The 24,303-nt window shown below is 41.2% G+C and overlaps 1 protein-coding gene across 1 annotated transcript in view; it reads left to right on the plus strand.

Moving 5' to 3' along the window:
• marveld2b (MARVEL domain containing 2b) overlaps nt 1-24,303 on the plus strand; it is an 86,563-nt gene that overhangs the window by 27,203 nt on the left and 35,057 nt on the right. Inside the window, exon 7 of the mRNA XM_048593799.1 lies at nt 920-1,032. Within this exon, the coding sequence (XP_048449756.1) occupies nt 920-1,032 (113 nt within the window). The remainder of the gene's footprint in view (nt 1-919; nt 1,033-24,303) is intronic.

Raw genomic sequence — 24,303 nt, forward strand, 5'->3', positions numbered from 1 at the left:
GTGGAGCTGGAGGAACACAGCAGGCCAGGCAGCAGAGGAGCAGAAAAAGTTGACGTTTCGGGTCAGGACCCTTCTTCAGAAAATCTATTTTTTTGAAGAAGGGTCCCGACCCGAAACATCAACTTTTCCTGCTCCTCTGATGCTGCCTGGCCTGCTGTGTTCCTCCAGCTCCACACTGTGTTATCTATGAAATACCAATTCATACATGTTTAAGGGGTCAGTTAGTTCAGTTGGCTGCATGACCCTTCTTGACATCGACACTGAACTGAGACATTGTGACCCTTATACTGTCATCAGTCATCTCTCTGAGCACTAACCTGTGGTCCTCTGGGACTGTGACAACTTCACCTATTACCTGATGCAAGTATGGTCAGTTTGGTATTCTGGACCATCTACTACCTAAGCGGTTTGAAGAGGAATTTCCCCTTTTTAAATTTTTTGCCATTTTTGTAAGATTACATGGCATACTGGTTGTTGACAGATGTTGCCTATGCATAATGATTCATACATCATGAGAATGCTGACTAAGCAGGGTTGATCTGATATTTTCTTGCTCATCAAATTTTGTGTTCACAATTCTAAATTTGAGAACTGGAAAACTAAACTGGTTATGAAGAGAATTATTTTTCTTCTGGAATGTTCCATTCTCAACTATGGAATTCTTTGTTGAAGCAGCTGACTGCGGTAGAAAATGGTTATATCCAAACAATACATTTGTGTATAATGGTAACTTTTTTCCGTCTTTTGAAATGGATCACAATTATGCACGTTGAATTCAATTTGAGAAAACCAAGAATTCATAATATACTTTAAAATGTGCAAAGCTCATTTTATAGCTTGGGTTTTTTAAATTTAGTACGTTTTGAACATTATAACACAGCATCAGCACTGGATAATGTAATGCTTCCCATTTTTGCAGGATCCTACATTCCTGGAGAAAAAAGAACGCTGTGAATATTTGAAAAACAAACTCTCTCATATCAAACAGAGGATTCAAGAATATGACAAAGTCATGAACTGGAATGCTAACATGTAAAAGGTTTTGCAAAACCTCTCCACTGCAAGTTTTCTTCATAACTAAATGACAAAACTTGATTTATTTTGCTCTCTATTATTAATTACAAAAACTCACTCTTCTTTTTTAAACTTCCCTCGAGGCTAGAAATTGGACTAAGTGGAACAAGGAACCAAAATGCATTTGGTTCACCTTGCTCCCAATTTGAATTAGCCTTGACACATATATTTGTTCGAAATAGTAAATGTTTGTGCAACTTTTTGATATTTATAATGTATACTAGTTAGAAATATTTTTATACAAACGATTTTGCATACAGTGTAAAGTTAACAAGACTTTTCATTTTTATGCCTTATATTTAGTCTACTGAATTCATTGAGTTCTGGAATTTGGATTCAGCTGAATGTATTAAATGCTGCAACTAAGTCTGCTCAGAAAAAATAGTACTTGTAACTGACTAGAAGAAAATGAATAAGCTTTGTGCAGATTTCCAGCTGTCCCCTCAATGTAGCTTCATTTTAAAAGAATGAAACAGAGTATGTTTCACTGAGGTAAGGTCAGACATGGTACAAAAATCTACTTTGTATAACTGTCTTTTTACTCTGATCTAATATTACCAAACGTAAGCCGTAAATATTCAAGCTCTGGAGATTTTGTAGGGAATAGCCACGAGGTTGATTCTTAAAATCAGAAGCTTTTAGTTAAGATTTGATGAATAGCAACTGAAATAAAAGATCTTGTAGAGGTATATATAGATGAATTAAAGAGTGAAGGCTAATCTAGACATGCTGGGTGGGATACTAGAAAATGTTAAATAGGCTGAAACTGCAGAAGGAAACGGTTGAGCATAGGTCTGAGGTTGGCCTTCAAGCAATGCCCATTAATGCCTGAAATGAGCATCTTGGATTCATGAAGCAAAAAACCTTGGACTCTTTCAAGAGTCAGTTAAGTTACATGATTAAGGGTTGGATGGCCTGTCTCACCTGTATCTTGTGATCTGTTTTAAAGTTGATTTCTATCGTTACAATGCAGTTTTCATATTCCACTTCTCAAGGTAACTTGTCAAGCACTTGAAATTTTAAATCCGAGGCTATTTGTAAGCTTTGAAACTGTAAAATTCATTTGTACTGACTTGAACCACGTCATTGCAATTTATACACTATATTTTTAACAGTTGATTTAAGATAAAGGGATTTTTGTATTTTAGTGATGTTTTGTTCATGCAAGTTGAACATTATATTTCTGATCTTTTGTATCTAGTTTGTAAAGCTGTGCCTCAGACTTTTTGCCTTTTCAACAAAATGTTCCTTCTAATACATTGGGGGAGAAAAACTACTGGTAACCATTTTATGCTATTCATGCCAAACTAACTATGGTTAACTAAAGCACAGTTTCCACAATAAACTTTAAAAATTTAAGAATTGTACTGTGACAAACTTGTGTAAATGGAATATTTTTAAATAATTATGTGCAACATTGTAAATAAATTTTGCATCAAGAATGTTTTGTTTTTTGATCGCTAGTTATATCAACCTTTTGAGTATCCAGATCACATCTAATTTTTATGCTATATGTCATTGTGCAAGTGAAAATTTATCTTTTTAAGAGGTTCTGCTTTGTACAAGAGCTATGTAGATTCGTTCCTGTACAACAGTGTAATCTCCCAAACTTCACATTATCAAGTCATTATTATCCAACTCAGGAATTTAAGTCTGGACTTCTTCCTAATTATCTCCTCTTTATTTCCAATTAACCATTTTTTTAGTGTTCAGTTTCTGAAGTACATTTGTTTTGGCTGCCACTGGAGACCAAAGCTGATCCCTATTTTCAGTTTAACTTTTGTTTTAAACTTGTCTCCCCTCAGATATTCTGTCCCAATTCCCTACCTCAATCTCTCCGTATTCAACCATGATGCAACTTACCACAGGGCTCTTTGAGACACTTAAAACAAGCAACAAACCAAATTGCCCAATTCCGTGCTCTTGCTGACCACCTGCTGAGTCTGCTAACATTGCTGCTTTCCTTTTTAAACTCTCCTTTCCCACTGCTGATACTGTGGACTCTGCACTCCGGTTAGTTTTCACCATCTCATAAAGTATCTCCTTCTGGAACATCCTGCATTTGTCAACTAAGTCATTACCATCCGGGAAAATATTGTGATGATTTTTAAATTTGTTCATGGGATGTGGATATTACTGGCTAAGCCAACATTTATTCCTGATTCCTAATTACATTTAAGAGTTAGAACATAAGAACTAGGAGCAGGAGTAGGCCATCTGGCCCTTCGAGCCTGCTCGCCATTCAATAAGATCATGGCTGATCTTTTCATGGACTCAGATCCACTTACCCGCGTTCTCACCGTATCCCTTAATTCCTTTATTGTTCAAAAAAAATCTACCATTTTTTTAAAAGCATTTACTGAAGTAGCGTCAACTACTTCACTGGGCAAGGAATTCCATAGATTAACAACCCTCTGGGTGAAGAAATTCCTTCTCAATTCAGTCCTAAATCTGCTCCCTCTAACCTTGAGGCTATGCCCTCTTGTCCTAGCTTCACCTGCCAGTGGAAACATCCTCTCTACTTCTATCTTATCTATTCCCTTCATAATTTTATATGTTTCTATAAGATCCCCCCTCAATCTTCTGAATTCCAATGAATATAATCCCAATCTACTCAGTCTCTCCTCATAAGCCAACCCCCTCAACTCCGGAATCAACCTAGTGAACCTCCTTTGCACCCCCTCCAGTGCCAATACATCCTTTCTCAAGTAAGGAGACCAAAACTGCAGTTAACTAGACCAAAACTAGTTAACTAAATTTTTCATGAAACTGTAGGCATAAGACTGCAAATCTAGGTAAGGATGGCAGATTCCCGTCGCTAAAGAGACATTAGTGAACCCAGCAGAGGGGGCTTTTACAACAGTTAAGTGTCACCAATAGACTAGTTCTATTCCATATTTTCAGTGAATTCAAATTTCACCATTTGCTGCACAGTTTGGATTGCTTGTCTCAACATTATTTTGGGGTTCTGGGTTACTAGTCCAGTGAGATTGCTACTAATCTGCCACCCCTCCAATTGCGTTGACATCGTGGCCTAATGGAAACCTGGCCTGAAGACTAACGGTGCTTTCTCCCTAAATGAAACCTTTTGATCTGGCTGTATTTTCTGTTTCATTGAAATTGTTGCAGTGGTGCTGTGACCTTTTATCACCTAGATTGCACCTTGGTTTGAGTTCTTATTCCTCTGACCTACTCTTCTCGGGCATCTTGCCTTATTTCCCTTGGTTACTACAGTAACTCATAAAAATATTTTGGTTGAGATATCCTCACTGCTTTCCCTTCCTTCAACCTCCATGAAAACTGCTTCTCATCCTCAGTAATTTCAACTTCCTTTCATTTCTCTCTCTTCATTTAACCTCAAAGGTAGTCTGCCCTTCTAATTCCCTAAGCTAACCTGTTTGTACTTCTTGACTGCAGGAATTACTGCCAGCAGCTCCCCCATACACATGGGAATGGCTGGGTAAACCTTGAACTTGGTTGCACATTGACTATGCAGGCCCTTTCAAGGGTTCAATGTTCTTAGTCATTGTAGACACCCATTCAAAGGGACCATTAGTCGAACTCTGGGATGATTATATAAAAATTGCGCGTATCTTTTGCAATACCCGGTCCTGGAAACAGATAAGAGGCCAACATTTACCAACAGAGAATTTGGTTACTTCAAGCTAAATGGAATTTCACGTATTAGGACAGCTCCATATCACCCATCATCCAATGGCCTGGCAGAAAGAGTAGTCCAACTTTGAAGGCTGTCTTGAGGAAACAGCCTGAGCTGTCACTGGTCTTGTTGGGTTATAGGACCACCCTACATGCAACTACAGGGATAGCACTGGCAGAGTTGCTAATGATAGACTACACCCCAGGTTAAGTCTGATCTTCCTTGACCTGGTAGGGGGTGAGGGTGAAACGGCATCAGGTGCTCCAATGTTGGCCCAAGACTCTGCCAAAAGAGAGAGAGTTTTATACAAGGGACGAAGTTTGGTGTAAGAATCATGGCAATGGACTCACATGAGTAAGAGGGATGGTCAATGTGAGGTTAAAACCAGTGACATGTAAAGTTTGGGTAGGTGTGCCAGTCCTGAACAAGCACGTGGGTTATGTGAAAGCCGTGAATTCTCAAACAATGCCAGAGTAAAGCCTGCCCTGTCCCATGGAGCTGTTGGGAAATGCTGCCAGAACACAGATTTATCCTGTCTGTCAAATGTTGTCAAGTCTTCTGAGTGGACATGTTCAAAACGGAAGCAGCTGCCTCAGCACCTTTTCTGCCAGAGGAAGAGAGTGAGATTCTACTGAGGTACTTCTGGAGCAAGAGGCAAGCTCCCATCCGTTAAACGCTGTCTGTATCAATGCTGAGTCGGAGGAACCTGACCTAGTGCTAAAATGCCCCAGGAGGCTCCTATGGCCTTGGACTGAGAGGGGGAAGGTTGTAGTGATTGTAACAAGGTCAGCCAGCTGGACCTCCGAGAGGGAGTTCCCTGATTGTTAATCTGGCTTACATATTAAAAGGGCGAGTGTCAGAGATGCTGACACTCTGGTACCTGATTCCTGTATGAGGTAGTGCTATAGTCAAGGACTATTCATGTGTAAATAAAGGGTGATTAATGACAGGATACCAGCTTCTCGAGTTATTTTGTTGGCTGTGCTAGTTTGTCTTGAATTTGTAACACAGTTGATCATACCTTCCTCCAATGTGCTGCTAGTCAGCCAGCTATGTGGGACGGCACATACTTGGTTCTGTTTCCTATATAATTGTTATCAGACTATCACTTGTAATGGTTTTTCTTTCAGTTTGACACCATTATAATTTAGCAACAATGGAGGGGTAAAATGCTTAATGGTGAAGTAGAGCTGGATATGGCAAACACGTAAAAACTGAAAGGGAATGTTGCTGAGGGGCAGCATGCAGATGCAAAGTAGAATGGGATAATAATGCTCGAGAGAGGGGCTGCTCCAGAGGTAACAGTACTGGATAAAGAAGAGACACCATTTCACAGAGGTGGTTTGGATTTGAATAGGTGGATGAGACTGGAACCACATAGGAACATTCTCATCCATCAGGTGTCAATGAAGAAGGAGCATAGTGTGGTCAATCGTGTCAAAGACTGCAGACAGAACAAGGAGCATTAGTTTACCTTTGTTATAGTCATGGGGATTTCATTTAGGACTTGCTGCATGTCCATTTCAGGGGAAGAAATATGAGGGGAAGGACTAATATAGAGTTCTGAGAAAGGTAGATGTGGATTTGGTAGGTGATAACATGTTTAAGGGGAAAGGGAAGATAGACTTAGGGTCATAGCTTGAAAGAACAAGTCAGTTTTTTTTTCCCTTTAGAAAAGGGCAATGATAGCACCTGACTGGAAAGACCATTAATAATGTTAGTGAATGCATAGGCTAGTAGTAAAAGTTGTGTGGTCATCTGTTTGGTGGGAATACGATTGTGGATGTCGAAGACGAGTTAAGGTGTTATGGGAATTAAAGAGAATAGGATGAGTGTTTAGGGCAAGGTTAGTGGTTGAGGCTGGAAACTTTCGAGGAACTTTGGCCTAATGAGTAATGGAGTGAGAAGGGCATTCACATTCACGTGATAAGTTGTTTTGGCATTGTGGGAGAGATGAGATCTGATTTGGAGATTTCTGAAATGGAAGTTTCAGGCACATGTTCAAGGACTTTGGAAAGAAAAGAATGGTTAGAGATGGGACAGTTTTTGCCATGACAATGGGGTTTAAGGCTTTTTATTTGAGAAGAGTGATGGCCTTTTTAAGAAATGGCACAAGGATAATACCTGAAGAGAAAACACGAATAATAAAAGCTGCTAACATTGGGACCAAGTGGTGAAGTTGGATGGTAAGCAGTTTGGTGAGAACAGAAGTTGCATATTGTGGAAATCTGGCAGGACATGGAGAAACTAGAGAAAAATGAGTTGATTTCTTTTTGGGCAGGGGTTATCATTTTAGGGAGGTTGCTCCATTGAGGTGGTAGATGGAAGTGATACAGCAGAGCTCATGAATTTCTTGACCTCATTGAGAAGCTCATGGACAGCTTTGTCATACTTTATTATGAAGAAATAGGAACAGAATAAGACCATTCAGCTCATTGAATTTACTCTACCATTCAAACAGATCATGGCTGATCTGTTTGTGTTTTGAATTCCACATTCCCATCTACACCCACTAACTTTCAATCCCCAGGTTTCGCAATATTCTGTTTATTTCTGTCTTAAAAATATTTAATGACCCTGTCTTCTGAGACGGAATTCTAAAGTTACACAACTCTCAGGAGATATTTCAACTCATCTCTGTCCTAAAAAGGCAACCCTAATATTTAAATGGGGCATCCTAGCTCTGGAACAAATGGAATGCTGGAGAAACTCAGCAGGTCTGGCAACAACAAAGATAGCGTTTTGAGTCTGCAGTATTTTGCTTTAACCCCCTAGTTCTGGACTGGCCCACAAGCGGAAATATCTTTTCCATGTTCACCTTGTCAGGATATTAAACGCTTTAATCATGCTACTGTTCTCTTCTAAATTCCAGTGGAAACAGATTTAGCCTGTTTAACCTATCCTCATCACAGAATTTACTTATTCCAGGCATCAAGTTGGTAAACGTTCTTAGAACTGCCTCCAATACATTTACATCCTTTCTTAACCAGGAAGACCGAAACTAGTTCTACCTCCCTTTCCATTGCCACCTATTGTTTATTCCTTCCCTTCTCCACCCTCCCACCCCTTCTCTAGCATAAATATCAAATTTTTCGTTACTGCAATCAATTCTGCAGAAAGGTTGATGGACCCAAAAGTTAACTCTGGTTTCTCTCCACAGCTGCTGCCAGATCAGCTCAGTTTTTCCAGCAATTTGATTGTGTTTCTAGTTCTACCCATGTTGTTGGTTCTATATGACCACAATATCCACTGTAAGTTTATTTTCAGCCCTGAACAGATGTCCTGAATCCTGGCAATGTCAGCCCACACAGCCATTTGGATCCTGGCTCTTTGCTGCAGAGAACAGTGTCCATCCCCCTTGCTATGCTGTCCCTTACCACTCTTTATTGTTAGATGTGTGTGCAAGAGATGAAGAATTTAGGAAGATGACCTGTAACTGGAAAAAGTAAACTGAATTCTCATTTGGCAGTCGATGGCTAAAACATCTGCCATATCATTTCAAGTCTGCATTCTTGAACAAAAGAGCAGAGATGAGGTGTGTATTAGGGATCAGCCAAGATAAAAGATAGTTTGGGATTTATTAGGGGCTAATGCATGAAAAGTAGAAGTAAAGGTGTGCTTAAACATCAGAGGCAAGAAGAGTTCCAAAGTCTAGGCATTTTGGATGTAGAAAGTGCAACTGTAAGTGAGTTGGGAGGGCAATACTTACAATGGGTGAAAACAGAAGTTTGTTTTGGGTGTAGAAAGAGGATATGGGTAGAATGTGGGCACAGGGAGTGGTCATAGACAATCTTGGGAGAATGATACATTACAAAGATATGAATTAGAAACTGGACTATACTGCTTGACCCTTTAGGCTTGTTCAACCATTCAATGAAATCATAGCCAATCTGAGTGCTGCTGATCCCTGTCCCCCAATCCCAGGCAGTCGCACATCAAGAATCTATCTACTTAAGCCTTTTAATTTTTTTTAAAGACCCTATTTCCACCGCCTTTCAGGGAAGAGAGTTCCAAAGAGAGACAACCTACTGAGAGATGACTATTTTCCTTGTCTTTGCCCTGTGTAAGTTTTTTATGTTTTTAAATTGCCACCCCCTAGATTTGGGTCTTAGAATACCGAAAATAGATACATTCTATTTGTGAAATGCATACATTTATTAATATCACGATCAGTAAAGAAAATAGTTTTAACTTGGGAATAAACCATTTGCCGCAACCAATATGTCAGCATATATGCCAAAATAGACATTTATCTTTCATCTGGTTCATCCCGCGAACTTCCTGGCCAGGATCTTATGAAGCAGTGTAGAGAAATCCAGTAACAGAAGTAAAAGATATGTTTCCACCAGTAAGAGCAATGGGACGTGAGGACACAGGTTAGGTTTGTTAGGTTAGGATGCACGTTGAATCCAGCAGTGCCATGATGGGATTGTCTAGTCCTGCAGGATTGGTGGTGGCTCAGGAGGGTGTGTCAGCTCCAAGGGAGTCAGGTTAGTCAGGATTGTTGGGCCTGTATGGAGATGTTGGGTCCAGGGTTGGATTCAGGTCGGTAGGGGGCGTTGTTGGGTCTTGGGTCAATGATAAGTCAGGGGATTCAGTCTAATAATTACCAAGGAGTTAGCATGGGTTCCTAATCCTCTTAACCTTCATGGGTAACTCTTAAGCTTAAGTGAGTTAGAACTTTTCGAAGTCTCCAACTCTAACTTGGAGTTGGGAACTTTTTCAGAGGGTTTCAAAGGCCAGGTAATTGTCCTAAAGAAATTTAAAATTTCCAGACAATTCCCACAGAGTCAGCTTTGCTGTTCTGCATAGTCCCAACCATGCAACTTAATCTACACTGCTGCAGTGACCAAATTCCAATTGGAATTTCTGGGCCAATATTTTGCTGGATGTCTATTGTTTATGTTATTGCAAGTATGTATCAAAGACTGGATTGAACACAATAAAAGGATTAAGTTGCAAACCATTTTTGGCGTCAAAGTTAAATATTCTTGCACTGTCTTGTCTCCCTCATTCATTTACCCTGAAGGAAGATGTGTTTGATAAAGGAATAATGCAGAGGGTGATGCACAGCCTGTCAAGTGAAGCAAGGATCGATATGAGGTCAAAGAAGCAGTTTGAAAAACTGTATGTTGAGGCAATATCAATTAAAAAACAGAGTTTAGGTTTTTAGATTGTAAATCCTGAGAGTTGGTGTTAAAATCTGAAACATCTGAATCTTAAATCTGACTTAATTTTCTCTGATTTTGTAGTCAGTAGTCAGTTAGATTTTAGTGGTTTTATGTGAAGGCAGAATGTTAAACATGACATAAAAATGACATGAATGTAAATATCTATTGGAACTTGCTTTAATCTTCCTGATGTATAACATCGTTGACAATACTAAATAAATAAAAACTGAAAGAACTGTGGATGCTGTAAATCAGAAACAAAAATAGAGATTGCTGGAAAAGCTCAGCAGCTCTGGCAGCATCTGTGGAAAGAAATCAATGTTAATGTTTCGGGTCAAGTGACCCTTCCTCAGTTCCTCACTCAGCCCAAAACTTTAACATTGTTTTCACCCCACAGATGCTGCCAGACCTGCTGAGCTTTGCCAGCAATTTCTGGTTTTGTTTCTATACTCACTAAATCTAGCTAACTCTGGGCATGGATAGGGTGAATATCCAAGGCCTTTACCCTGGGGCGGGGGAGTCCAAAAGTAGAGGGCATAGATTTAAAGTGAGAGGGGAAAGGTTTAAAAGGGACTTAAGGGGCAATTTTTTTCACGCAGAGGGTGGTGCGTGTATGGAATGAGCTGCCAGAGGAAGTGATGGAGGCTAGTACAATTACAACGTTTAAAAGGCATCTGGATGGATATATGAATAGGAAGAGTTTAGAGGGATATGGGCCAAATGCTGATAAATTTATCTAGATAAATTTAGGATATTTGGTTGGCATGGATAAGTTGGACCAAAGTGTCTGTTTCTGTGCTGTACAGCTCTATGATTCTATAAGTTTCCTGCACCACGCATATTACAATCAGCTCCCATACTTTGCTCCTGAAATTCCCATGCAAAATTGTTTTAAGAATAATGTCCTGCCATCTGCAGTTGACTGTTCTAGTGAACCTAGCCTTGGAGGTACCATGAAAGGGTCGTTGCTGTTCATTTCCAACATTTGTAGTTTTATTAATTGGCACAGAAATCACTAAAGAAGTATTTGTGTAAAAAACATTTTGGATTGTGAGTTAGAAATGTGTGCAACGATGAATAATTTTTTGTTTTCAGGTGAAATTGCAGGAGGTTTTGGGATCCACCTTTCAACAAGGAATGTCTTTGTCCAGAGAACCACAACCAGTTTGGCAACAGTTCTATATTTTACAAGGACAAATGTTGGAAATTAAATCAAAAATTGTTACATAAACACAGCACAGTCTTAAATAACAACAGGGCTAAGTTTATAGTTTGGGTAGAAATTTGTCAGAATTGCCAGAGATTCCTGTGGAAACTGTTGCATTCTCTCAGTCAGCATACCTTTATGAGACATGCTCATGACATTATCATTTCATTATAGCTTGTGACCTAACAGTACAGAAATTGCTTGCTGCATCTTAAATCAGATTACTTGGATCTTGACTGCTATGAGAGGCATGCTGTTGTGTGTAACCTAATAGTTTGATGTTTAGTTTTAAATGATAATTGAGTTTTTGGCACAAATATGAATAAACAAATATAACATTACAGGTAATACCTATGTTTTTATTTTATTTACTTATGGGATGTGGACAATGCTGCTGACCAACATTTATTGCCTGTCCCTATTTGCCTTTAAGAAGGTGGTGGTGAGCTGCCTTCTTGAACAACTGCACTCTACGTGCTGTAGGTAATCCAACAATACCATTAGGGGAGCGAATTCTAGGATTTTGACCCAACGACAGTTAAGGAAAACTGCTGTCTGAGGATATTTGGTGAATTTCTGCAGTCCATCTTATAGAGAGTATACACTGCTGCTACCGAGCATTGGTGGTGGAGTGAGTGAATGTTTGTGGATGTGATGCCAATCAAGTAGACTGTTTTGTCCTGGATGGTGTCAAGCTTCTTAGTGTTGTTGGAGGTGCATCCACTTAGACTAGTGGGGAGTATTCCATTGCACTCCTGTCTTGTGCCTTACAGATGCTGAACAAGCTTTGGGGAGTGAGGAGGTGAGTTACTTGCTGCAGTATTCCGAGCCTCTGACCTGCTGTTGTAGCTACTGTATTTACATGGTGAGTCCCATTTGAGTTTCTTGTCAATGGTAACCCACACCATGTTGATAGCAGGGGTTCAGTGATGGTAACACCATTAAATGTCAAGTGGCGGTGGTTAGATTGTCTCTTATTGGAACTCGTCATTTCCTTGCGTCTGTGTGGCATGAATGTTACCTGCCATTTGTCAGCTTAAGTCTGGATATTGTCCAGATCTTGTTGATTTTGAACATGGACTACTTCAGTATCTAAGGAGTTGCAAATGTTGCTGACATTATGCAATCATCAGTGACCATGCGCACTTCTGATTTTATGATAGAGGGAAGGTCATTGATGAAGCAGCTGAAGGTGGACATCACCCTGAAGAACTCTTACAGAAATGTCCTGGAGTTGAAATGACTGACCTCCAAGAACCATGACCATCTTCCTACGTGCCAGATATGCCTCCAGCCACTGGGGAGTTTTCCCCCGATACCCATTGATTCCAGTTTTGCTAGGGCTTCCTTGATGCACACTTGGTCAAATGTGGCATTGATATCAGGACTCTCACTCCTGTCTCACCTCTGGAATTCAGCTCTTTTGTTCATGTTTGAACCAAGAGCAGGTGCTGCTTGATAGCACTGTTGATGACACCTTCCATCACTTTACTGATGACTGACGTCAGTAATTGGCAGTAATTGGCTGGGTTGAATTTGTCCTGCCTTTTGTGTACAGGATGTATTTGGGCAATTTTCAACATTGTCAGGTAGACGCCAGTGTTGTAACTGTACTGGAACAGCTTGGCTAGGGGAGTGGCAAGTTCTGGAGCACGTCTTCAGTACTATTGTTGCCGGAATGTTGTCAGGGCCAGTAGCCTTTGCAGTATCCAGTGTCCCTAACTGTTTGTTGATATCACGTGGAGTGAATCGAATTGGTTGAAGACTGGTATGTGTAATGCTAGGTACCACTGAAAGAGGCCGAGATGGATCATCCACTCAGCACTTCTGGCTGAAGATTGCTGCGAAAGCTTCAGCCTTATCTTTTACACTTGTGTGTTGGGTTCTTCAATCATTGAGGATGGGGATATTTGTGGAGCCTCCTCCTTCAGTGAGTTGTTTAGTTGTCCACCACCATTCATGACTGGATGTGGCGGGACTGAAGAGCTTAGATCCGATCTGTTGGCTGTGGGATCGCTTAGCTCAGACTATCACTTGCTGCTTATGCTGTTTGGCATGCAAGTAGTCCTGTTTGGTAGCTTCATCAGGTTGACAACTCATCTTCAGGTATGCCGGGTGCTGCTCCTGGCATGCCCTCCTGCACACTCCATTGAACCAGGGTTGATCCTCTGCTTGATGGCAATGGTTGAGTGGGAAATATGCTGGGCCATGACATTACAGATTGTGCTGGAGTACAGTTCTGCTGCTGTTGATAGCCCACAGTGCCTCATGTTTGCCCAGGCTTGAGTTGCTAGATCTGTGCGAAGTCTGTCCCATTTAGCACGGTGACAGTGTCACACAACATGATGGAAGGTACTTTAAATGTGAAGGCGGGACTTCATTTCTGCAAGGACTGTGCAGTGGTCACTCTTACCGACAATGTCATGGACAGATGCATCTGCAGCCGGCAGATTCGTAAAGATGAGGTCAAGTATGTTTCTCCCTCTGGCTGGTTCCCTCACCACCTGCCGCAGACCCAGTAAGCAGCTATGTCCTGACTAGCTTGAGCAGCAGTGCTGCTGCCGAGCTGCTCTTAGTGTTGAACATTGAAATCCTCCCCCCAGAGTACAGTTTGCAGCCTTGCCACCCTCAATGCTTCTGCCAAATGTTGTTCAACATGGAGGAGTCTTGATTCATCAGTCGAGGGAGGATTGTACGTGGTTATCAGCAGGAGGTTTCATTGCCCATATTTAATCTGAAACCACGAGACTTCATGGGGTCTGGAGTAACTGTTGAGGACTCTGAGGGCAACTCCCTCCTGACTGTATACCACTGTGCCGCCACCTCTGCTGGGTCTGTCCTGCCAGTGGGACAGAACATATCCAGGGATGGTGATGGTGCTGTCTGGGACATTGTCTGTAAGGTATGATTCTGTGAGTATGACTATGTCAGGCTGTTGCTTGACTAGTCTGTGAGGCAGCTCTCCCAATTTTGGCACTAACCCCCAGATATTAGTAAGGAGGACTTTGTAAGATTGACAGGGCACTTTCTGCCATTGTCATTTCTAGTGCCTTTGTCAATGCCAGGTGGTCTGTTCACTTTCATTAATTTGTTGAGATTTTATTGTGATTGATACAACTGAGTGGCTTGCTAGGCCATTTCAGAGGGCAGTTAAGAGTTAACCACATTACTGTGGGTTTGGAGCCACATGTAGGCCAGACCATGTGAGGATGCTAGATTTCCTTCTCTGAAGGACATTAGTGAACCAGATGGTTACAAGGTGATCAAGACTGGGACCTCAATATTCAAGGGTATTTGACATTTTAAAAGAAAAGGCAAAAAGAAACAGAGGTGAGCTACCATTGTTTAAAAAAAAGGAAGGTATCGTTGCAATGGTGAGTAGTGATGTAGGTGCAGTGGAGCATGATGCAGAGTCAATTTCGATAGAATTCAGGAATAACAATGGAAAAAAAGTCATTTGTAGGAGTTGTCTTTGGGTCCCTGAAGAGTTGTCTCACCGTAGGACAAAATATAAATCGTGAAATAACGGAGGCATGTAAGAAGGGTTACAATTGTTATGGGTGATTATAATCTGCATATTAACAATAAATCAGATGGGCAAGGGTAACATAGAGGATAAGTTTGTAGAGTACATAGGGGATTATTTCTTAGGTCAGTATGTTGTACAACCCATATGGGAACAGGTTATTTTGTATCCGGGATGTGAAATGAGGTAGGATTTATAAGTGATCTTGCAATTAAGGATCCTCGAGAGGGAAGCAATCACAATATGGTAGAATTTCAAACTCAGTTTGAAGGAGAGCAACTCCGGTTTCAAACCAGAGTCTTCATTTTAAATAAGATTAATTACTGAGATAAGAAGAAAGAGTTGTCAAAAATGGTTAGAAAAGTCGACTAAGGGGAAATTCAGAGATTGAACAGTGCTAAACATTTAAAGAGAAATTTCATAACGCTCAGCAAAAATTTATTCAGCTTAAAAAGAACTACTCGATGAAACAAAAAGAAACATGATGGTTAACAAGGGTGGTCGAGGAGCGTATCCAAACAAAAATGAAGGCATACAAAGCAGGTCGGCCAGAGGATTGGAAATATTTTAGGAACCATCAGTGAATGACTGAAAAGCTAATAAAAAAGAAAATTGATTGTGAGAGCAAATTTGCAAGAAATGTAAAAACAAACTGCAAGAGATTCTATAGGTCTATAAAAACAGATTATCTAAAGTGAGCGTGACACCCTTGGAGGATGTAACTAGGAAATGAATGATGGGGACCAGGGAAGGGATGATAATTTAAACCAATATCTTATACTGGTCTTTTTTTATTTTCATTTACTTGTGGGACATGTGCATCGCTGACTAGCCAGCATTTCTTGCCCATCCCTAGCTACCCTTGAGAAGGTGGTGGTGAGCTGCCTTCTTGAACCACTGCAAACCCACAATGCCTTAGGGAGGGGATTCCAGGTTTTTGACCTAGCGACAGTGAAAGAACGGAAATGTATTTCCAAGTGAGGGTGGTGAGTGGCTTGATCTATTGCAAAAATCTTCACAACCCAGCTAAATGCACTCAAGACAACTTTAGGAACAGTGCCTGCAGCTGTGAGGTTCCATAACATTATACCTATCTTCAGGTTCTTCTGGAAGTCAGTTTTAAGGTCAGTAGTGAGTGCCAGTACATGATCATGTGCTGCAGCCAGAAACTTGGTTAACATTGAGGATGTTCTCTGCTTCCTGAGATATGCATTGTTGGAGAACATGCTCAAAGATCTTTAAGCTTCAGAAAGTTGTAAAATTTCTTGATAACTGATGGGTCATTATCTTGTCCAGGTTTTGATATGGCAAGCCAAAATGCCATATATTCATGAGTGAGTATGAACTGCTGATCCTTGTGTAAAACTGAGCCAGTCAGGTGCTAACAGAGGCAGGTTGTTTCAGCAATTCTGGTGTAATATTGTCATATTCCCACTGATTTGTCACATTTCAAGCTATTTAAGTGTTTTCTCCTGTTGTCATCTTGAAGCAGTCAGGACTATAGTGTTCTGATGCTTCTATTCAGTAAGATGGGGTCAAAAATATTCACCTGACCTATGTAGGTTCAGCTCTCTTGATGGTCATTGTTAACCAGTCCAGTGCCTTGTCCTGAATGACTGCTTCCTTAGACAATGCTGGCCATTGTTGATTCACATTGGCCTTTCCCTTTTGGTCATAAATACCGCAAGAAAGTCTTAATGGAACTTCACCAAAAAGTATGTTGGCCAAAATACAGCAAGATTTTAAACAACGTAATTGTAAATATGTCTATTCATAATATATCTGTGTGAAAAACATGTACTGAGTTTGAGGACTATTTATAAAGTTGTTTATACAAACACCCCTTAAGGCTCTGACACATCTATATCCCATGCTTTGATGCAGCAATCTACAGGAGTATGAATAATCTGGTGACTATGATATGGCAGACTACTTTATCAAATCACCAACACTGCACCAAATAGGAAGCAATGATATCAGGTCTAATTTCACTCATTCCAGCTGGATATACTGGTGCCTGTTTCGCTATCTTGAGGTAGCTCAAAAATCATCAAAAGTAAGACCAAGTTGCCAGCCGATTATTGCAAACAGCAAAGGCACCACTGAGAAAGAAAACACACTTATCACTTATAATGTGAAAGAGTATCTTGCTTTGGGAAATTACTATAGCATTTGGATAAATTTTGAGTCCATGATGAATACCATAATGGCCAAATCTATTTAGGTTTTAATAAGTTTGTTTGCAACTTATGAGCTGCCAGGGATGTTTGTGTCAGATAATGGTCCATGGCTACTTGAGGAGAGGTTGAAGTATTTGGGTAAGAATGGAGTAAACACATCAATATCACCATACCATTCAGCATTGAAAGATGTTGCAGAAATAAGTTGTTTTGGGTAACTCACCATAAGCTACCTTTGATTAGGGTACTTATTAAGAAATGTCACAAACAAGTACTGAAACAATTATTTAAACTTTATTGCATGTAGCAATCAAAATAAGACCCCTCGAATAAGCAAGTTAAGCCTCACGACTCAACTTGGCTATTACCCGATTAATGGATGAATTTAGTTACAATTCCAACCAATAGTGCCTGTCTCTGATGCCCAAAGGTTTGATTCTTGTGCAGCGTTGTTCTTTGATGTTCTGCTGATGAAGAGTTCTGATGTTGAATTCTTATACAGTTTCTCAGTCTTCAGGTCTATGGTGTAACATTATTGATAATTCTTTAGATTCCTTCATCCAAATTATCGATTCTGGAGTCCTTAAGCCTGTTGTTTCCTTATCAGAAATAACTCCCTGTTCTATGTTACATTTGGCCTTAACTGTCTGTTTGAAGACCCAGCCAGTCTTGTAATTAACTCCTTAAACTCTTTAAGCAAGGCAGTCATTTGTCCTTGTGGCGTAAGGCAGCTAGTTATCTAGCAAGTGTCAAAACAGTCTAGTTCATGTTGCCCCAACTCCTCCTTTTCCCAGGTTTAGCTAATTCTTCCAATTCCTTATGTAACAGCTTATCTTTGTCCCTTAACTGTTTATTCTTGACCGAGTTACTGCTGATCCCTTCACGTGTAACAGTTTATCTTTGTCGATTCTTCCAACCCATGAACATTTATTGAATTCTGAAGTTTATATAAGACAAAACATACAGACTGTGAAAAGGCTTTGCAGAAGTATTTGCTAGGTGTTAATTACACAGTCATTTCCAGGTCTGTCTTGGACAATTTTTTGTTCTCTTATAGAATAAGCCTACAGTCTGAAATTATTTGCTCAACTTGTGAGTTAGTATTTAAACACACTCTTTAAACACACAGTTTAAACAAACTGTGATTGGAGTCGATTTAAAGAGTTCAGTTGCTTTCACGTATCCAGTGAAAACCAGAGAGACGCTCAGTATATGTAGATCATTTGGTTGGAAGAGGCAATCTGATAAATAGAAGAACAGAAGAAACCTCAAACAATCAAATTCCTTCTGCAGTCCAAAGTGGAAATCAGAAGATAAATAAAAGTCAAATAGAAACCGAAATTTTGCCAGCAACCCGAATCCCAACAGCTTCGCAGAACATCTACGTTCTACCTGCAAAAAAGATCCTGAGCTTCCAGAGGTAGCATGACTGCAGGTGTTGGAGTCAGAGACAACACAGTGTGGAGCTGGAGAAACATAGCAGGCCAGGCAACATCAGAAAAGCAGGAAAGTTGACATTTTGGATCAGGACCTTTCTTCGGAAATGGGGAGGGTGAAGGGAGCTGGGGAATAAATAGAGAGAGGAGGGGTGGGGTTGGGGAAGGTAGGTGGGATGGTGATAGGTGGATGCAGTAGGGAGTGGTGGGGATTGGTCAGTGAGGTGGGAGGGGCAGATAGGTGGGAGAGCAGATGGACAGGTTGTGTCAGGTCAAGGAGGGGCGGATGAGAGGGAGGGTTGGATATGGGATGAGGCCAGGGGTGGGGAGATTTTAAAACTGGTGAATTCCATTTTTAGGCCATTGGGCTGTTGGCTCCTGAGGCGGAATATAAGGTGTTACTCCTCCAGTTTGCGAGTGGCATCATTGTGGCACTGGAGGAGGCCCAGGATGGACATGTCACTCAGGGAGTGGGAGGGGGAGTTAAAATGGTTGGCGCCTGGAAGGTGTTGTCATTTGTCGCGTACAGAACGCAGATGCTCCACAAAATAGTCTCCGAGTCTAAGCTTGGTCTCACCAATGTACAGGAGGCCACTTCGGGAGCAGACAGTACAGTAGATCAAGTTGACGGATGTGCAGGTGAACCCTTGTCTGATATGAAAGGTTTGTTTGATGCCTTAGATGGAGGTGAGGGAGGAGGTGTTGGGGCAGGTGTAGCACTTCCTGTGGTTGCAGGGAACGGTGCCAGGGGTGGTGGGGCTGGAGGGGAGTGTGGACCGGACAAGGGAGTCACAGAGAGACTGGTCCCTCAGAAAGGCAGATAGGGGTGGGGAGGGAAATATATCTTTGGTTGTGAGGTCGGACTGTAGGTGGCGGAAGTGGTGGAGAATGATATGCTGGATGCGGAGGTTGGTGGAGTGGTATGTGAGGACAAGGGGTATTCTGAATTTATTTTTGTTGGGGTGAAGGGGTGTGAGGGCAGAGGTGCAGGAAATGCAAGAGATGCGGTTGAGGGCATTTTCGATCACCGGAGGGGGAAGGTTGCGGTCCCTGAAATAGGAGGACATCTGGGATGTTTGGGAGTGGAACGCCCCATCTTGGGAGCAGATGCGGCAGAGGTGGGGGAATTGGGGGTAGGGGATTGGATTCTTGCAGGAGGGTGGGTGAGAGGAGGTGTAGTCCAGGTAACAGTGGGAGCCTTGAAATAGTTTCAAGGCGGTCACCAGAGATGGAGACGGAGAGGTTCGGAATGGAGAGGGAGGTATCGGAGATGGTCCAGGTGAATTTGAGATTGGGGTGAAAGGTGTTACTAAAGCTGATGAACTATTCAAGCTCCTCATGGGAGCACGAGGCAGCTCTGATACAGTCATTGATATAGCTGAGGAAGAGGTGGGGAATAGTGTCAGTATAACAGCAGAAAAGGGACTATTTCGCGTATCCTACGAAGAGGCAGGCATAATTTGGGTCCGTGCAGGTGCCCATGGCCATCCCTTTCATCTGTAGGAAATGGGAGCTTCCAGTTGCCTGCCACTTTAACACACCACCCTGTTCCCTGGCCAACATCTCTGTCTCAGGCTTGCTGCAGTGTTCCACCGAAGCTCAGCTCAAACTGGAAGAACAATACCTCATTTTCCACTTGAGGACCCTGCAGCCCTCCGGATTCAATATTGAGTTCAATAATTTTGTGGCCTGAAGTCTCCGAAACCTAATCCCCAACCCCAGGCCTTGTTATCACATAGCCTGCCATTACACACTACACATTACACCACTAACAGTCTCCATTATTAGCTTCTCACCCTGCTAACCACTCTTGTTATCAACTCCTTTGTACCTGAAGTACAGCCAACTCAGTGAAAGTCGCTCTTTGGTCTGTCTGAAATTTGTTGGTCTTCCAGAGCAAGGAGTTTACTTTGATCACCTGCTACAGACTGGCACATTCCAAGGTCCAGGACTACGTGCTGAGGGATGCACTAAAGCTTGGGACAGCTGCTGCCAAGGCACAGTGGGAAAAAAACCACTGTATAATGAGGATCCGTCCAGTTGTTAGAATACAAATAGCTTCCTGTAAAAGTAGAAAATGTCTCTCTTTTTGCAACTGCAGAGAAGTTCTGAAAAAAGTCAAAATTTCATTGTTTTGTTTGTATTCTTTTCTCTGCAAAGACTGTACAGAACTGATTTCAAACATTTGTACTTATAGATGATTTTTATGAATAAATATATTTTTGAAATTAAAAAAAACTGAGGGTGTTGATGAGGGTAATGCTATTGACATGGTGTACATGGACTTACAAAAGGTGTTTGATGATAAAGAGCCACACAACAGACTTGTGAGAAAAGTTAGACCTCATGGAGCAAAAGGGACGGTAGTAGCATTGATACAAAATTGGCTAATTAATAAGAAAGAAAGAGCAATGATTAATGGATATTTTTCAGGCTGGAGATAGGTTTGTAGTGGAGTTCCCCAGCAGTCAATATTGAGTCCCATGCTTTTCCTGATTTAGTTTAATGATTTTGAACATAGATTGCATGGATCAATTTCAATTGTTGTGGTTAATACAAAATTTGGAAGCATTGTAAATTGTGAGAAGGACGGTGCAGAACTTCAAAAAGACAAGTTGGTGGAGTGGGTGGATAGGTGGCAGAGTTCAATATGGAGAGCTGCGAAGTTATATACTTCAGTAAAAAGAACAGAAGTAAACGGTACTAAATAAGGGGTACTGCTCTAAAGGGTGTTCAGGTGCAGAGAAATCTGAATTTATCTTCCCATAAACTATTAAAGGTGGCAGGATAGGTGAAGAGATAACACAGTGTGGAGCTGGAGGAGCAGGTCAGCTGGTCAGGCAGCATCAGAGGAGCCTTTAGCTCCACACTGTGTTATCTCTGACTCCAGCATCGACAGTTCTTACTACCTGTAGGTGAAGAGAGTTGTTCACAAAGCATACAGTATCTTGTGCCTTATTAATAGGGGCATAGAGTAAAAAAGCAGTTAGGTTATGCTAAACTTATATAAGACACCCCTAGTTCGACCTCCACTAGAGTGTTGTGTACAGTTCTGTGTGCCAGACTATAGGAAGGATGTAAATACATTGGAGATCATGCAGAAGAAATTCAAAAGATTCCAGGGATGAGAAACTTCAGCTATAAAGATAGATTGGAGAAGCTGAAACTGTTTTGCTTGGAGAGGAGAAGGCTAAGAAGAATTTGATTGAAGTTTTCAAAAGCATGAGTGCTTCCCACTTGTAAAATGATCAATAATGAGATTTGCATGTGATTTGCAAACTAAATAAATACAATGTGAGAAAACACTTCTTTATAATGTGAGGAATACAGTGGAATACACTGTCTAGAAGAATGGTGGATGCAAGTTCAATCAAGGCATTCAGGAGTGCATGAGATGATTATTGAAATTTAAATAACATGCGGGGGAAACGGTAGAAGAACGGCACTATGTCATGATGCTCATTTGGAAAACTGTGCAAACACATTAGGGTGAATGGCCTGGTTCTGCACCATAGCAGTTCTGTGATACTATAACGAATACTACAAGCAACTCTCCAACACAGGGAACACCAAATACCAAAAAACCTAAATAAAAACCGAAAGAACTGCAGATGCTGTAAATCAGGAACAAAAACAAAGTTGCTGGAAAAGCTCAGCAGGTCTGGCAGCATCTGTGAAGGAAAAATCAGAGTTAATGTTTTGGGTCTGGTGACCCTTCCTGGAAAACCTATGTGGGCTTCAAAACTAAGAATTCACTCCTGAGTAGGAGACCTCAATCTAAAACAAAGGTGGAAGCGATTAAACAAATTAAATATTAATGAGATGGAACACTATGACTTTAGTGATTTAGTTGAAATATTTTTGTCAACTATCAAAGCTGTATTGAATCAGATTGCCACATTACACATTAAACAATTATCTGCCCCAAGTTCAAGTTCTAGGGGCTGAGGTGATTAGGAAGGGACAAGTTCAAGCAAAATATCTGACCCTACCACCCCACCCCCCCACCCCCAATTTCCAACAGCAATCTCCATTTGATGAAGTGAACAAACTGTTTCACTATTAACTCAATCACTAAGAAAGGAGGAGGAAGACAAAAACATGCAAGAAGAGGAAGAAGTAAGTCTACCTACTTCACTACAGATCTACAGGCAGAATGAGATCCAAATTTGACTCATAAAAATTGAACATCACAGATCATAGAATCCCTACAGTGTGGAAACAGGCCCTTCAGCCCAACAAGTCCACACTGACCGACAGAGGAGCCCACCCAGACCCATCCCCCTAATCTACACATCCCTATGGGCAATTTAGCATGGCCAATCCACCTAGCCTGCACATCTTTAGATTGTGGGAGGAAAAAGGAGCACCCGGAGGAAACCCACGCAGACACGGGGAGAATGTGCAAACTCCATTCAGGGTGAAATTGAACCTGGGTCCCTGGCGCTGTGAGGCAGCAGTGCTAACCACTGAGCCACCGTGCTGTCCCGGTGCATAAATTCCACCGAAGGCAACACTAAGAAGAGACAAGCAATATACCAAGATCTGAGGTACTGCAAAGATAAAAGGGCTATAGCAGGGACCACACTAACTGCTTTAAAGATTATGCATACATCGCTGAAGTCCTCTGTGAAAGAAATAAAAGAGGTTAAAGACCCACATTTCAGGTAGACAGTCCAACCTTTTACATAACAAATTACCATTTCTCTTAGTCTGAAGTGAACACATTCATGATACATAACCTATAGGGGTTCCTAAAGTGACCAGGCCTCTTAAATACCTTTTGCACAGCTATAAAATCACAGTAAATCATGGAAAGAATTTGACTTATGCTCAGCCTGTGTGGGAACTTCCAGGGTGCCATGTGGCACTTTAGCCCACAGGTTAAAGAGAACTGAGCAACATATTTTGTTTGGAGGAAGTGAGTGAAGTTTAAGGAGAAGTTTATAAACAAGTTCAGCTGGTGCTATAGGAGGGAAGTGGTGTATGAAAACTAGTTGAATTGCCCGCATGTCAAGGAAGGTGTAGAGGGGCTGTTCATCCATGATGAAATGGCAATGGTCAGGGTGAGGAACTGGAAATCTTTAAAATGGCAGAGGGAATTTGAAGAGTAGCAGGGATAGGTGGGAAGACACTTAATACAAAGAGCAAAATAGTCGAAATAGAAGAAGAAAGAGCTGAGATGTTGATGAAATGAAGAGTCTACCATGGTTCTAAATAAGAGTCATTAGACTTGAGATGTTAATTCTGTTTCTCTCTCCGCAAATGCCAACTTTGCTGGGTTTTTCCAGCACTTTCTGTTTTCATTTCAGTCTGCCATGGTTTTCCTCTTAGTTGAGGAAGAGAAAAATGGACTTTCTGGAGTTGGGAGACCAGAAGATTGGAGACTGTTGGGGGTGGGCTTACAGAGGCATGGGGTCCATGATGGTCTGGGAAATAAATGTTTAATGTTGTATTTCTGGTCCTGTAAGTAAGCAGTGTCTGACCAATCAATGATAATAAAACCAAAAGACAGAGAAGCAGGCTATTCAGCCCACTGAGTCTGCTGTGCCATTTAATGAGATCATGGCTGATCTGATCATTCTCAACTCGGATGCTAGCTTTTTGTGAAACATAGATGAGGAGTCCCTAATCCCACAGTGCTGTAGCTTTCTGCAAAGTTTCCCCATTTAAAAAGCTCCTCTATTCTTCCTGTTGAAGTGGATAACCTCAGATTTTCCCACACTAAATTCCGGTTCTAATGAAATGTTACCAGTCCTGAAACATTAACTTCGTTTTTCTCTACAGGTGCTGCTAGACCTGTTGTGTTTCGCCAGCATATTGTTTTTTTTTTCAGATTTCCAGCATCCACAGTTCTTTGTGTTCATTCTGATAATCCTCAATTTCATTTTCCCACCTTTTCCATATAACCCTTGCTTCCTTTACTGATTAAAAATCTGTCTGTCTCAGTGTTCCCTATACATAACAACCCGGCCTTCACAGCCCTGTGTGGTAAACAACTCTGCAGATTCATTATTCTCTGGGGTAAGAAATTCCTCCTCAACTCTGTTT

The sequence above is a fragment of the Rhincodon typus genome, chromosome 3 (assembly GCF_021869965.1).
Source record: "Rhincodon typus isolate 14 chromosome 3, sRhiTyp1.1, whole genome shotgun sequence".
NCBI lineage: Eukaryota > Metazoa > Chordata > Chondrichthyes > Orectolobiformes > Rhincodontidae > Rhincodon > Rhincodon typus.